General features: G+C 42.8%; 1 protein-coding gene and 1 pseudogene across 1 annotated transcript; both read left to right on the top strand.

Annotated features, from left to right (window-relative positions):
• The first annotated feature begins 422 nt into the window (after window positions 1–422).
• LOC131923494 (ADP-ribosylation factor-like protein 5A) lies at window positions 423–1,168 on the top strand (annotated as a pseudogene).
• A 5,123-nt stretch (window positions 1,169–6,291) lies between these two features.
• On the top strand, window positions 6,292–11,388 carry Mrpl44 (mitochondrial ribosomal protein L44). Its single transcript, XM_059278170.1, has 4 exons — window positions 6,292–6,524; window positions 7,797–8,265; window positions 9,125–9,303; window positions 10,910–11,388. The coding sequence occupies exons 1-4, from the start codon at window positions 6,346–6,348 to the stop codon at window positions 11,094–11,096; spliced, it is 1,014 nt and encodes a 337-aa protein (XP_059134153.1). The 5' UTR covers window positions 6,292–6,345; the 3' UTR covers window positions 11,097–11,388.
• Window positions 11,389–15,675: the final 4,287 nt, after the last annotated feature.

Below are 15,675 nucleotides of genomic sequence, written 5' to 3'. Positions count from 1 at the left end.
TCTCACTTCAAATAATTTAATTAAGAAAAAAATCCCTCACAGATGTGCCCAGCTATTTGGGTTTCAGTTAATTTCAGCTGTAGTCAAGTTAACAACTAAAAATAGCCACCACACCAAGTAAACCTTTCCTTGTTTTGAAGTTATTATATCAACAGAACATCAGAAAGCTGAATACAGACTTCAATTCCTGAGCTCCACGTGGGGCATTAGTGGGAGAAACTGCTTGGGACCTAGAAGCTTTTTTTTTTTTAATTTGAAAATCATATTCTAGAGGACAGTGGCTCATGAGGCTCAAGCAGACAACGAGGCGGCGATGTCCATGGGCCAGGCAAGCGCCAAGGGGGCTGTGTCCTCTTCGTGGGTCCCTGGTAGCAGAGCAGAGGCCCTGGTGTGTCCTTCTGCCCCACAGCCTGAGGCTTGGAATTCTCTTCATCTGGATCTGGAGGCTGTTCAATCACCAGGAGCACAAAGTTATCATTGCTGGGCTGGATAATGCAGGGAAAACTGCCATCCTTTACTAATTTTTCATGAATGGAGTTGTACATACATCCCCTACAATAAGAAGTAATGGGGGGCTGGAGAGATGGCTCAGAGGTTAAGAGCACTGCTTGTTCTTGCAAAGGTCCTGAGTTCAATTCCCAGCAACCACATGGTGGCTCACAACCATCTGTAATGAGACCTGGTGCCCTCTTCTGGCCTGCAGGCGTACTTGCAGACAGAACACTGTATACATAATAAATAAATAAATCTTAAAAAAAAAAAAAAAAAAAAAAAAAAGAAGTAATGTGGAAGAGATTGTGGTTAGTAACGCACATTTCCTGATGTGGGATGTTGGTGGTCAGAATCCCTTCGTTCTTCCTAGAACACTTACTATACAAACACTTAGTTTGTGATAGTTATGGACAGCACAGACCGAGAAAGGATTTCTGTAACTAGAGAAGAGCTCAACAAAATGCAAACCCACGAGGACCTAAGAAAGGCTGCATTGCTGATTTTTCCTAGTAAACAAAATGTTGAAGAATGCATGACAGTAGCAGAGATCTCCCGGTTTTTGAAGCTAACGTCTACAAAAGACCACCAGTGGCATATCCATGCATGCTGTACTTTTGCTGCCGAGGGGTTATGGCAAGGACTTGAGTGGATGGTGTCACTGTCGAAGATCAGATGATCTCTATTGACCTCTTCTCACGGACTCTGTATCAACAAAGTGGTGGACATTACTTGAAAGCTGAGAGAGAGAGAGAGAGAGAGAGAGAGAGAGAGAGAGAGAGAGAGAGAATCTAGATATATTTATAATAAACTGATTTAAGAGTTTTCTATAAGAAGAAAAATTAAGACCACTTATTTGAAAACAAAGATGAAATGTCACTACCCAGTTTGCTCTTTCATTCCTTCCAAAGTGCGTCAAAGCTGTGACTGACATTGTCTCATGATGAATCCCCTCAGGATATGGTATTGCTGTGGTGAGTACAAAGTACTGTAGAGCTTTATTGTCAGCGTGACCCCAAGCTGAATGTTCCCTTCTCATTACATTGAATCAAATACAAACCAACACAGACACTGTTCCCAGTTTTTAAAAATGTAATATTATGGAAAGTGTTTTTGCTTAAAGTTAAATATGTGTTGTGTATATACCTCAAGTTCAGGTTAATGGCTTTGATGTGTGTTCTAAAGAAAAGCAAACAGCGCACACAATAACCTTAGTTATTACCCTAATGTCACTCAGTACCAACACTGGCGTTAAGTGCCATTTTTGTAGTTTCCTCTTCTGTTCTCTGTATTGTCCTAACAAGCCAAACCTGCCCCGGAATTGTTGAGCTGCTCCTTAAAAACAAACAGGAAAAAGCTTGACATTGCATACGAATTTTTCTTGCTCGGTAATAGAGATGTGAGACTATAATGCAATTGCGTAGAGTTGTCTACTGGACTCCTGGCCAGGTGTGACTGGGCAGAATTACACAGTAAGCAATTGTCAGACTTTCCCTTCTGTTTACCCTTATGCCAACTCAGCTCCTAATCAGTCAGTCATAAATTGTGATTAAAACTACCAGGTAATTCTTAATTGAAAATCATGGTGTGAAATGTATCTACCCACAGAGGTAACATTCTATAAATAGTAGTAATTAATTTAGCTGCAGCCTTTTTAGGTATTAAATTATATGACAGAGAGCTAAAATGAATTTGAGAGTAAACATAAGGCATAGTTTTCAATGAATATTGGTAATTTCTCAATTTGCAGATTTATTTGTTTCTATAGGTTTTTCTTACATGTTTTTTTTTCCGCTGCATAAAATGTCTTGTTTAATAGTTAGGAAATCTGCTGGGCAGTGGTGGCACACACCTTTAATCCCAGCACTTGGGAAGCAGAGGCAGGTGAATCTCTGAGTTTGAGGGCAGCCTGGTCTACAGAGTGACTTCCAGGACAGACAAGACTGTTACATAGAGAAACCCTGTCTGGGGGGGGGGGGGCAGGGAGCTAGAAAATCCAAATACTCTGAATGCTTTCAAGAATTTGATTGAAAATTTGATATGTTACATTATTTGTACTAGAAGTAATTTGACCCAAACCACCTTTTATATTTGCTATTTTTAAAATTTATCTAAAAGTTGAAGGTATTTCTGTTATAGCTATAAACAAAATTATCATGTGTTTTAACATATTCTTGGTGACTCTATATGCCTTTTGTGCCCTGGAAATTTGAAGGTTAGTCAAAACTGTCAAGACTTAGAATATTTAAAAAAAAAAAAAAGATTTAACTAGTTTTAGCATCAGCTTTAAAATTTCCTAAAAAATTTGATAAGAAATTGAAGTCCACATTGCAAGCATTGATGAAACTTGGAAAAAAAATCTTTCAGTAAAATGTAAGACACTTAGTGTCTAAACCCATGGGTACAGATGATTGTTAACGGGGATGCTTTGTGACTGAGAACTGCTGTGAGGCGCCAGTGCACTCTCAGCATTTAATGTTCGCCCACCTGCTCTGAGAAAATCAGCTCTCAATCACTGGGCTTCGTAGTGCTAAGTTCTGGTCATACATTCTCATACTTTTTCAAATCACGATGAGAATTTTCCTCTTGGATATTAGAAAATCCCCTTAAAGACTCAGATCTACTTTGTAGTTTTGTCAAAGACAAACAGCCTCTAATGCAGCTCCGCCCACCCCTCCCTCACCCAGACCTACAGCTTTTTAGCTTTTAATTTTTTAATTTGAATAATCATGTACATAGTTGCTTGGATCACAGTTACATCAGTTCAACACATACCAGCACATCCGGTGTTGCCAAGGTATTGGCTAAAATTTATTCTTAATTGGATGTCTAAAGCATTTGGTCCATTGTTAAAATTGGTGTAGTATAGTCAGTTATTGACATGTCATAAGAAAGCATGAAACTTCACCACTTTTACAAAATATGAGGGTTTTTTTAACCTAAGCATAAAAAATAATATGATGCTGGTGTACTTGTACATAAAAACAAAATTATGGCCGAGTAAGAACAGATTTAATATATGAAAATATCAAAACTGTCAAACAGTATTAGGCCTAAATATGACAGAGTACCCCTTGACGTCATGCTGGCAGTTTACATGTCACGGGGCAGAACTCAGCAAGCCTTGTGGTTTCAGATGTTAATATTCGACTTCTGGGTATAAACAAACACCTCATTTAACCTCACTGTGCTCAGCTTTGAAAAGAACAAAGATTTATACCTCTGCACAAGTGGATAGATTTAAGGGTCCTGTTTTGATACTAATTTTGGAAGTTGTTTAACTTCTCTTGATGTCTTGGTAAAAGTGGCCATAAGAAATCACTTGAATATATTTGATTTTGTCATAGCATTTATAAAGTGTATGTTTCCCATTAAAAAAAGAAAATTATGTTCTTGTTGTTGCCAAGAGCCTCTGCACATAGAGTCACATTACCTTATTAAGCTTGAGGTTACTGCTAATCCCACAGGTGTGAGGAGAAAGACCACTAACCCAAATCATTGCCAAATTAATTAAAGCAAGCTGTTTTTTTTAAAATTTGTGAACATGGGCTGTCTCTTCCTAGAGATGGGGTTCAAGAGATCAGCATTGGACATGGGGAAGATAAGGTCTTTTATAATCCAGGAGTAAGGGGTCTCCAAATGGGGGATTTGGCAGGCAAATAGACAGAAAGCAGTTACTACAGAAGCAGAACAAGTTGGTCACAACCTCCTGAAAGAAAGACAGGGTTGCAAGGTGGTCATGACAAGGTGGTTACAATAACTTTTTGAAACAAAGGCATGGTTGTTTTTTCCTGGAACAGGCAATATAGAACCATTTGTAGTTACGGTTACAGGTGGGGCATAGCCCAATCCTTGAGAAACAGACATTTGATCATAAACAGGAATGAACCTAGTTGGTCTTTATTATAAGATGGCTTTTAAGCCTAAAATGGAGGCATGCTGGTTCATCAGTTACATCAACCAGCTTTAGGTTATTTCTCCCAATAATAAATGAAACATTGCAGAAATAAATGATGAAATAAATATATAAATGAAATATTGCAGACATGGCAATTCCCTGTAATTTGGTTGAATCTACTTACCTGACGATCTACAAATTTTCAATGTTTTTAATACTATTTTGACCTGTTTTAGAGAATTTGCTTTAACTACCATTGGAAGCCCTTTTATAGGTTTAAATAAGCCATTCAGATTCTTCATCTTGAAGAGTTAAGCTAAGAATCTCAAACTGTGCTGTACAGTCCTAGTGTTGAAGACTGTCTAACTAGGCATTAACATGTCTTGGTCTATATTTCAAGGGAGGTGAAATGGATGTCTGGGCAGAAAGAGATATAAGTCTTGGTTGGAGATCAATTACAGTAACCAGAGAGAGGCAGGGAGAAACCTGCTGTGGAAGTAAATTGAAAAATAATTTAGTAACCAGAACAAGCTGTTTGTGAAAACAGGCACCCTCAAAGACACAGGAGCCTAATCTGAGTGACGTCAGGAGCACGGCTGCCTTTATATAGAACTGTAGAAAGGTTCCTCTAAAGGTCATGATGTTCAGCACGAAACTAAAGCAGACACACTTCCCTTTGTGACTTCAGGGCTTCCATTTATATTTTGTTAGGGAAGCTGCAGACATTAGTAAATATTTTTAAAAACTAGTTATTTTCATTGTTAATATTTTGACACATCCCCCATATCTTTTCCCTGTGGTTAAAAAAAAGGTGGTAGTTTTAAATACAAACTTTATCCTAAACTCAGATGCAGAGACCCACAGCCAAACATCTGGCGGAGTTCAGGAACCCTGTGGAGGGGGAGGGGGAGGAGGAGGAAGAAGAGGGGGAGAGGGGAAGAGGAGGAGGAGGAGGAGGAGGAGGAGGAGGAGGAGGAGGAGGAGGAGGAGGAGGAGGAGGAGGAGGAGGAGCCAGAGGGGTCAAGGACAGCACTGTAAGGCTCACACAATCAACTACCCTGGGCTCATAAGGGCTCACAGAGACTGAACAGACAACCAGGGAGCCTGCATGAGACTGACCTAGGCATTCTGTATATATGGGACAGTTGTGTAGCTTGGTCTTCCTATGGAACTCCTAACAGCAGGATCAGGAGCTGTCTCTGACTCTTTTTCTGGCTTTTCCGGCCCTACTTCTCATTTTGGGTCTCCTTGTCCAGCCTTAGTATATGGGAAGGTGCTAGTCTTACTGCAACTTGATATGCCATGTTTTATTGATACTCACAGTAGACCTGCCTTTTTCTGTATGGTGGGAGAGGGAGGAAATGGGGGAAAGGGACTGGGAGAGGAGGATGGTGTGTGTGTGTGTGTGTGTGTGTGTGTGTGTGTGTGTGTGTGTGTGGCTGGGATGTAAAATAGATGAATAAAAAATAATAACAATAAAATATAAACGTTAATCTTGGTTAAATTAAGCACATTTCTGGACGCAAGGCCTTTGAGAGCGAGACTATTTGGAGAAGGGTCAGACGAAACCTCGAACTTGTGCTCAGTAGTGACAGGATTGATGTTCTGCAACTTAACGGCTGACTGTAAACAAGAAATGTTTTCCTTCTGGGGATTTAACTGCTTTCATTACACTGAAAGTGAAACAACTTTTTGTTTTACTTCAATGAGAAAAAAACACAAGAGAGACTGTCAGGGTCAAGCGACTTTTCCCACTCATTTCTTGCACCCATACTCACATCCTAGGCGGGAAAGGAGCACTTGCGCACGCGCAGTATTCGCAGCCCGTCGCCGCCCCGCCCTCGTGGGTGTCCCCTGATTCTCCGTCCTTCCCTCGGCTGCACAGTTCCCGGGGAACTGTGTTCTGGCTACACCGGTCCGGCTGGTTTCCTTCCGCTCTCCCTTGCCTGGGTCCTGCCATGGCTTCTGCAGTGGTACGGCTGCTGCAGCAGGGCCCTCGCTGCCTCCTGGCTCCGGCCGCCCCGACCCTGCTCCCTCAGGTTCGGGGAATGAAGAAGGGGTTCCGTGCAGCCTTCCGCTCCTACAAGGAGCTGGAGCGGAGGCGCCTGCTGCGCTGCCCGCCGCCGCCCGTGCGACGGTAGGCGTCCGAGGAGGGTTGAGTGGCCAAGGTGGCGGTGAGGGCACCGGGCTGCAGCTGCAGGCAGGCGGTGGGGTGGGGACCTGGCGGCACGCGGTCTGGGGCAGAGGAAAAGGGCAGCAGAGGCCGGGCTGCCCCCCTGCAGAATCTCAGTAGCCCCAGATAGAGCAACGGGACCTGCTAGAGAGCAACCGCTTGGGGAATGGCCCGGTTTTTTAATTGCCCAATCTCGGGCCTGAGATTCTATGGGCTCCTTTAAGAAGGATAACATCATTCCTTCCATGGCATTGAGAACCAGGGCAGAAAAATTCACTTCTGTGTAGAACTGAACTACGTGTCCACTGTCCGGAGTAAGAGGGGGAAAGTTTAGTTTTTTGATCTAGTTAATCTTGTCTCTGTCTGGCAAAAAAGAATCATACGTTCTTAAGAAGTGCATCATGCTTGTATATGATGCACTTGCATTTTCTGTTTACTGTGTCTTTGTGGACAAAAATACACGTAGACCTACTTCATTCTTAAAGTTGCACTGGTGTTTGACTTCCATTAGCTTGTTACCACACCCAAAGAAGCGGGAACTGTCTCTAGTTTTTTTTTGTTTTTTGTTTTAGAACTTATTCCTGATATGAAATTTGATTACTACTGTAGTCTTGCTCTCCAGGAGAATATTGATCCTGTTTACACTAATTCTAATTCTTGGAATTGTGTATGTATTTAAGGTGTCCATGCACACACCATTCCCTTGTGTCTGCTAGGCAAGCACTCTACCACTGAACTACCAAAGCTCCAAGGTTCGCCTATGGTTTATGAAGTTTTAACATGCTTATAATACTGATACTAGCTTAAGTAGCTGGTAATAAGTAGGCATTTCTGAAATTTAAATTAATAGGATATAAACTAAACATATTTTTGGTTTCTGTCCTGAACCTGTATAGTTATAATTTGTTCATACTTAGGTGGAGACCATAATTTCACTGTTAGAGCAGAAAGCGGGGATTTAGAAGCTAGAACAATAGCCTAATCTGATGTGAACAATCACTTCAATGTGGCAGTTAAGCCAAAGGGAAAATTAATCCTAACAATATATGTAGAATGTAACAAAGGATTGCCATGTCCATCTACATTACTTGTTTGTATTTAAACTGTTAGAACCTGATATTAAAAGAAACAAACTTTATTTTGTCCCTTTATATAATAAAGCTAGAGCACAAGTGTACATGGTATCATGCTGTTCTTACCGTCTCTCACTGTCTCTCACTGTCTCTACATCCTCAGGTCCGAGAAGCCAAACTGGGATTACCATGCAGAGATACAAGCCTTTGGGGCTCGCCTGCAAGAAACCTTTTCCTTGGACCTTCTCAAAACTGCCTTTGTCAATAGCTGCTACATCAAAAGTGAGGAGGCGAAACGTCAGAAACTTGGGATAGAGGAAGAAGCCGTTCTTCTGAATCTCAAGGACAATCAAGACCTAGCCGAACGAGGGCTGTCTTTTTCACAGACGTGCCTCACGCAGTCTCTTGCGCATGAGTTCCCAGACTTGCCTCCCGAAGGCATCGAAGGCCTGGTTAGCTTTCTTACTGGCGAGGCGGTGGTCTGCCATGTGGCTAGTAACTTGGCTGTGGAGCAGTTGACCCTCAGCGCAGAATTCCCCGTCCCCCTGCCTGTATTGCGTCAGACCTTCTTTGCCGTGATTGGAGCCCTGCTGCAGAGCAGCGGCCCGGAGAGGACCGCGCTTTTCATCAGGGTGGGTGTCACCAAGTGCACTTGTTCGAACATGCCCGACGTGGACAGAAGGAAATGATTCTTATTCTCATCCATTCCTTTGACCTATTGTTATAGAACTGACTGTTTCTCCCCCCAAAACTGACAAAGACCTAAACTATTTTTATGGTAGTTTTGTTGAAGTTATTTCAGTTTTCTTTTTTTTTCCCGGTTACAATGGAAAGCAGATATTAAATGCTGAGTTGTGAGTTCTGAAGGATTTAAGTCGTTTTCAGCTTTTAGGTTTTTTGTTTGTTTGTTTGTCTTAAGGGAAAAAGGTTTATTTTAGCTAAGAGTCTAAGAAGGAATGCAATCTGCCATGGTGGGAAGGTGTGGCCACATCAGTGTGCCCTTAGTCAGGAGGTAGGTAGCCACATGTAGACATATGCTTGTCTTCTATGAATTTTGATAATTTGATTCTTGAATTGTAAAGTAGGAGTCTGCCTTCTCTATAATTTTGATAGATTATATTGCTCGGCATTGTTTTCTTTGGTTTTGAAATTGAAATTTTTTAAAATTCAACTATGATTTTTTTTATTAAAACTATAAACAACAACCTATGGTATAACTGGTAGAGTTTTCTTGTCCTGTATGTGTGAGCCCATGGTGGAGAAGCCCAAACCAGAATTCCAAAGCCAAAAACTGAAAATGCTCTATAATCTGAACTTTTGTAAGCAACACTTTGATACAAAAGTTTTCAATTTTGGAGCATTTCAGGCTAACTACTTAACATGTACTTTTGCCACTCATTCCCATCAGTTTCTGTGGTGAAAATGGATTTGAATCTGGTCGTAATATTCTTTGTTCTAATTTAAATGTATGAACGGTCATTTTCTGCACAGGACTTTTTAATTACACAAATGACGGGGAAAGAGCTCTTTGAGATGTGGACCGTTGTAAATCCCATGGGACTACTGGTGGAGGAACTGAAGAAGAGAAACATTTCAGCACCCGAGTCTAGGCTCACCAGGGAGTCAGGAAGCACAACTGCTTTGCCTCTGTATTTTGTTGGCTTATACTGGTGAGTAAAAATTATTCTGCACTTCATACTTTGATTGGAAGCCCTAAAGATAGACTTCCAGTTTTTCAATGTTCTTCTACCAGCAGCATTAAAATTGTGTCTCTGAACTGGGCATGGTGGTGCATGCCTTTAATCCTAGCCTAGCATCCAGGAGGTAGAAGCAAGCAGATCTCCGTGAGTTTGAGGCCAGACTGGTCTACATCCAGGCCAGCCAGAGATACATAGTGAGACCTGGAGGGTAAAGATGGGGTCATCTCTGATTATCTGGTATTTTTTTTTTTCCTTTCTTCTAATAGAGAAAGCCAAGGTATCTGTGTTTTGCTAATAGTAACTTGTAAAGATTTTATGTGTATGAGTATTGGCCTGCATGTGTGTCTGTACCACATTCATGTGGAAACCAGGAGAAAGTGTCAGCTCTCCTGGAGCTGGAGTTATAGATGGTTGTTAGATGCTGTTTTGGTGCTAGGAACCAAACCTGGTTTCTCTGCAAGAGCATCCAGTGCTCTGAACCACTGAGCCTTCCCTCCAGCTCCTGCTAAGTCACTCTTGGTCAGCTATTTGCTGTAGAATTTCGTGGGGTATAAGCTAACCTCATATTTTCTATATAAAAAAATAAAAGTTTGATTTCTATCTTGTGGAGGCCCAAATTACTCAGGGTCAGAGCATCTGAGCTTGCTTTACCCAGCAGGGCTGCATAAGGGGATGATTTGACCACGGGCATGGTTACCAGGTGTTTGGAAGGGTCTACACTTGGCTGTGCGGTGTGCTTTGATCTAGGAAGGTGGAGGTCTTTTGCCCTGCCCCTTGGCATATTGTAAAAAGCCCTTTTGAAGAGGCAGGAGAGGCCATCGGGTATTGATCCAGGCCCTCCTGAGGCTGTCCTGTGTTTCTGTCTTCTCGGCTAAGCCTATCATTCTATCTGACGTTTTCTTATCCCTCTCTCCTCCTCCTCCTAACAACCCTGGGAAAGGTGGGAACGGTGGGAGCCAGACTCCCACAGTCTCCCACACTATCTGTTGGAGCTTTTTCAACTTGCCTCAGATTAGAAGAAAGGAGCTTTGCTGTCTATCAAAGTTTCAACCCATTTAGAGCCTTTTAGTTTTGTTAGAAATGGACCTGCCTTAAATTGATTTCAGGTTTTAAGATTAAAGTAGGGTGGAGGTGTAGCTCAGTGATAGGAGCGTGCCTAGCAGAGAGACAGAGACAGACAGAGAGAGAGAGAGAGAGAGAGAGAGAGAGAGAGAGATTGATTAACTAGAGTGCTAGGTATGAACACTGAGTATCTAAGATAACTAGATTAAACTTTCCGCAAACATTTTTCTAACATTTGACGATTTTCTAGTCTAAGGAACTTGCCATGTAGACACAGCTGGTTCAGATTCAGAGACCTGCCTGTCTTTGCTTCCCAAATGCTGGTACCCAAGGAGTGTACCACCACAGCCAGCTCTAATCTTCGAACTCCTGATCCTCTTGCTACACTGTGCTCTGACTTGGAAACTATGGGCCTCCTGGGTTATTATACTTATATGGAATGGAAGACAAGGCATAACTGCCTCATGTGCTCGGCTCTCCTGTCAGTCAGGCTCACTGTCTGCTTTCTTTCCAGTGATAAGAAGCTGATTGCAGAAGGCCCCGGGGAAACGATCCTCGTGGCAGAGGAGGAGGCCGCTCGAGTGGCCCTGAGGAAGCTCTACGGATTCACAGAGAACAGACGGCCCTGGGACTATTCCCAGCCCAAAGAGAGCTCGAAAGCAGAGAAAAGCAGCATTGCCAGCTCGGCGGCAAGTCGGTGACACCGTCACATCTAGAGTGAGGCAGCGAGACAGAGATGCTCCGGGATGAGCAGCTCAAATACAGGGAGGGACGCGTCTTGTCTCCTTGTTTTTACTGTCTTCCTGCAATTAAACAAGTGTTTATCAGGTGACGGGTATTTGTTTTTTTTTCCTCTCTGTCTTATATATTGGTTTATTACTATGTGTATAATTGGTACAGCTCGGTGTATTTTATTCCCTTCCAGCTTTGAAGTCTACTCAAATATGTCATGTGTGAAGTTTGTTGTAATATGAATAAAAAGTTCTTCTTTCAGATACATTTCCATTTCATGCTGATGCAGGAAAGAGGCCGAAGAAACAGCGGTGGCTGTGAGTGTCACAGGTTTGAGAGCAAAGCTACAGGATTGGGTCCCACTGTAGGGGCAAAGGGGCAGGACCAGGTCCAACTGCAGGGAGAGCAGGGCTGCCGAACAAGTGCAGATGGCAGTGGAGGAGGCCACGTCATCTCACCTACTGAGCTGAGTTAAAGCCCCAGGGACAGTTGGGAGTTCTCTGCCTATTGGTCCTTGATGCCTACATTTGGTTGTCAGATGCCCGGTCAGTGGGAGCCATGCAGCACTAAATGTCCGCTGCCTCTTAGCATCCAGGATCCAGGTGAGTTCTTTTGGACTTGAAGTTGATTTTGGCCAATTTGAGCCCCAGAAAAGCAACAAGAGATCAGGGGTTTTGTTCATCCAGCGCCTTCCTGCCCTAGGCATCATGGGCTGGCTGCCTCTACCAAAGGTTGTAAATGTTGCTGGCTGGCCTTTTTCCTTGGTCTAGTGTGCTAACGGTAGTTCAGGTTGTTGCTGGATGGCTGTCTCCAGATTCTTGGTGTTTGTCCAGTAATGAAGTAAAAGCCCACACTGATGGCAGAGTTGCAAGAAAATTTTATTTAAAGCAATAGAAAAGCTCAAAATAGCCTGCAGGGAGAGGCAGGCCATAAGAGGGAAGATTCTCAGTAGCCATGATTATTGTTTGGGGCTTTCCCTTATGGAGTCCAAGAGAAGGAGGAGGGGAGTTCCTAAGGGGCGTATTTGGGTGTATTGTATGGAGAGGGGTGTGTGTGCATAGTTCACGTAGGTAAAGGAGGTAGACTGCCAAGTGCATTATGAGGAGAGGGAGTTGTTCATAGTCTACCCAAGTAGAATCAGGTTGGCTTTCTTGTCTCAAGTGTGTCCAGTAAGTTCTTGGGTCTGTTTTCCCTGATAGTATATTTTTTGGTTTTGGGTTTTTTTTTTTGTTTTTTCGAGACAGGGTTTCTCTGTGTAGCTTTGCGCCTTTCCTGGAACTCACTCTGTAGCCCAGGCTGGCCTCGAACTCACAGAGATCCCGCCTGCCTCTGCCTCCCGAGTGCTGGGATTAAAGGCATGCGCCACCACCGCCTGGCCCCGATAGGATTTTAATATGCCAATGTGTCCCTATTGTCTTAATTCTCCCCCAATAAATTATACGATGGTGGATTTCCTGTTTGCAGGAATAAGCCATTTATCACCATGGTGGTGCCAGACAAATGGTGCCATTCATGTGTTTGCACAGGTACACAGTCAACCTCCGTCCTCAAAATGGAGTCAAGAGCTGGTTGTAAAATTGTCTCTCAGGACCTGCAGTTCAGAGCACTTAATACTATTTGTAGGTGTTGGGTTCCCAGCACCATGTGCTGGCTCACAACCTTCTGTAACTTGAGGTGACTGATGCCCTCTTCTGGCCTCCATGAGCAAGCACTGCATGCATGTTGTGCACATATATGCATGCTTATACACCAAGTTAAGTCAATACTTTTCTTTTAAAGCAATGGAGAATGGAGTCTATCAGGACCAAGCAGTCTTTGAAACTTTCACTCAGTGTGGGGTAATTTACAGCAGGATGCAGCCTGATCTCAGCAGGACCGCTGCCTCATCACCAGCTTCCAGGACTACCTCCTGTATCTCCAGTGTGTGAAAAACATAGGTAAAGAGGAGGGAAGTATGAGTGAACTTTCCAGTGCCATGGGAAAGGGAGGAAGGTCAAGGTGGGGCTTTGTTGGGCCCCACTGAGAGAAAGAAACCCATTTCCACCTGAAATAGCACAGCTGTTCTAATAGCTTTAACACCTTTTCTTTCTTTTTAATCTGCCCCATTAGTTGATTTGGGGGGGAGGGGCAGTTAAAAAATAGAATCTGAAATGTATCTGTGGCCTTGGGTGGAGACACGACTTTCTGCACTGCCCTAAAGGTTACTATCTAGCAGGGAACTCTGAAAGGACAGACACCATGTCTCCCCTTTAAGGGTTCATCCCAAAGGGCCTGTTGATCATGTGAACTGGAAAACACACTTGAGGGAAACTGTTCCAGACACCAGAAAATACAGTATATGGCAACTTAGACATGTAGGTCATCATACTGGTCTCGTGAGCCAATCACCTGAGAGTATTTTCCTCTACAGTAGCCCCTTTGGTCATTCATTGTACGCTCACCCTTGACAGTGTTTCATGTTTTTCTGTAATAATCCCTATCTGTCTTCTACACGAAGCCCCGTGTTTCTTCTGAATTCATTTGACAGAGATCCCAAGGCTAGGGGATGACTGCAGGCCAGAGCTGGATCACAGTACCATCTTGACCCTGATTCACAAAACCTTGAGTGTGTTTGTTTCTGGCCTCTCCAGGGCTGCCCCTTGAAAACAAGAGTAAGAGTCCCCAGGCCTGTGACGAAATAGTCTACCCAGCATTCATTCTGAAGCTAGAAAGAAACGCCTCTGAGATGAGAGACAATATATTGTGAAGCCTTGGTCTGCGTAGAGCGAGGAAGCCTCTGAGATAGTGGAGCGGGCAGCTGTTTGAACGGTCACTACCAGTGACACCTCAACCCACCTGGAAAAGGAAAGCCTCTTGTTGAGACTGAAGGGCAAGGTGGAACTTGGGTCTTGTGTGAAAGACACAATGTCACAAGTAAGAGAAACTGTTTCCAGAGGGCGCTTGAGAGGCATCTAGTCAGCTAAATCAGTAGTTTTTATAAAATGTTGATTATTCTTTTGTTTGTTGAATCTCATTCGTGGCCAAGGCCTGCCTGGACCTCTCATCTTTCTAGTTCACTGTTTCTGTTTTTTCTTTTTGTTGTTGCTGGGTTTTTTTTGGTTTTGTTTTGTTTTTAATTTTAGTTTTTTCAACTTTAACTTCAGTTTCAGTTAGATGCAAAGATAACAGACCAAACCCAGGGCAGACCTCATTTGTGTTGTCATCCATGAGTCAGCTTCATCCAAGCATCTCAATAAAACCATGGAGTCAGTTATGCCATGAAACACAAGACAACAAGCATGTCCAACACCAGCCCAGCTTGTGTGAAATGCCAGACTCTTTAGAGTCCGTTGCAGGTTTCTTTAGGTAAGCATTCTTCTTAGTCTTTGGTGAATTCACTGGCAAACTCAGTAATCCTTTTCTCTCAGAGTTGTGTGGGAAATGCAGTTTCGGACTTCTCTTGCTCAGGCTGAGAACTCTCTGTGTTGTCTACAGCAGTGCCCGGGAACCTAGCTGAATTCCTACGCTCATTCACCTTGCTTTTCTCTGAGTACTGGACGTTGGAGGTCTCTGTTCCCTTGGGCTTATAGGATTACCTGTCTCTAACTTCATCATGATCCCATGTGCATACTAAACAGCATGACTTCCAGTGCCTTGACAGGTGATGAAGGCTGTGGAGGTGACTAGAGAGCATAAACAATAAAGCATGGCTACTCCTGCCCTTTTCGTAGCCTTCCATTTCTTTACTCTGGAACCTCCCAGTCCCTAGGGATGCAGAGTTGGTTTTCTAGTTTACCTCCAGTTGCTTGCTATTGAGCAAATTCAGAGAAAGGAAAAAAGGAACCAGTTTGGGGGCAAAAACGGGCTTGTGACACTTCCTTCAGCTTTCAAGCTGAATATAGGAGTATAGGTTTATATAAGGAACAAATGTAGCTTTAGTACATAAAATAGTCTACTTAAAAATACCCATATTTTTCATAAGGAATATGGTTTCAACACATTTCTAAGTAAAATCTTTGAACTCAAATTGTTAGGCTATATTTATTTTAAATCTTTTTAAAAACCACTGAAATGTGATGATGGGCTGGAATGGAGAGAGATCAGCATATTCCCACAGTTCCATTTGAAATAGCTTAAAACTTGGAATCAATCTCGGTACAAGTTTTACCCTATAAGAGTAAACTTTATACATGGTATGTGGGCTGGAGGAACATGTGGGCTACATGGATGGTGAGCGGAGCATGTGACTAAGCTCATTCAATGGTCATGGGAGTGCTAGCTTTTTGACCAATGCCTTATCCACATTGTAAAGGTAGCCATAAGAACATAAGGGAATTACTGAGCTGTAAAGACATTGTTGGTTTGGCACTGAAAAAGGAGTCATCTATTATGCTTTCTCTCCTGTCTTTTTTCACTCTATATTTTAAGCTCACAAGATCTTAAGCCAAAAATGGAAGATCGAACATTTAGGATAACATAGAATAATGTAAACCTTGTTATTTTAAATTCAAACTGTATTTTACTATATGCATCTACAAAATGGAGACAATTATTCTCAAAGTGTTACCT

The sequence above is a fragment of the Peromyscus eremicus genome, chromosome 13, assembly GCF_949786415.1.
Source record: "Peromyscus eremicus chromosome 13, PerEre_H2_v1, whole genome shotgun sequence".
NCBI classification, from domain to species: domain Eukaryota; kingdom Metazoa; phylum Chordata; class Mammalia; order Rodentia; family Cricetidae; genus Peromyscus; species Peromyscus eremicus.
Note: the sequence above shows the minus strand (reverse complement) of the source record. Positions and strands in the feature narration are given on the sequence as shown.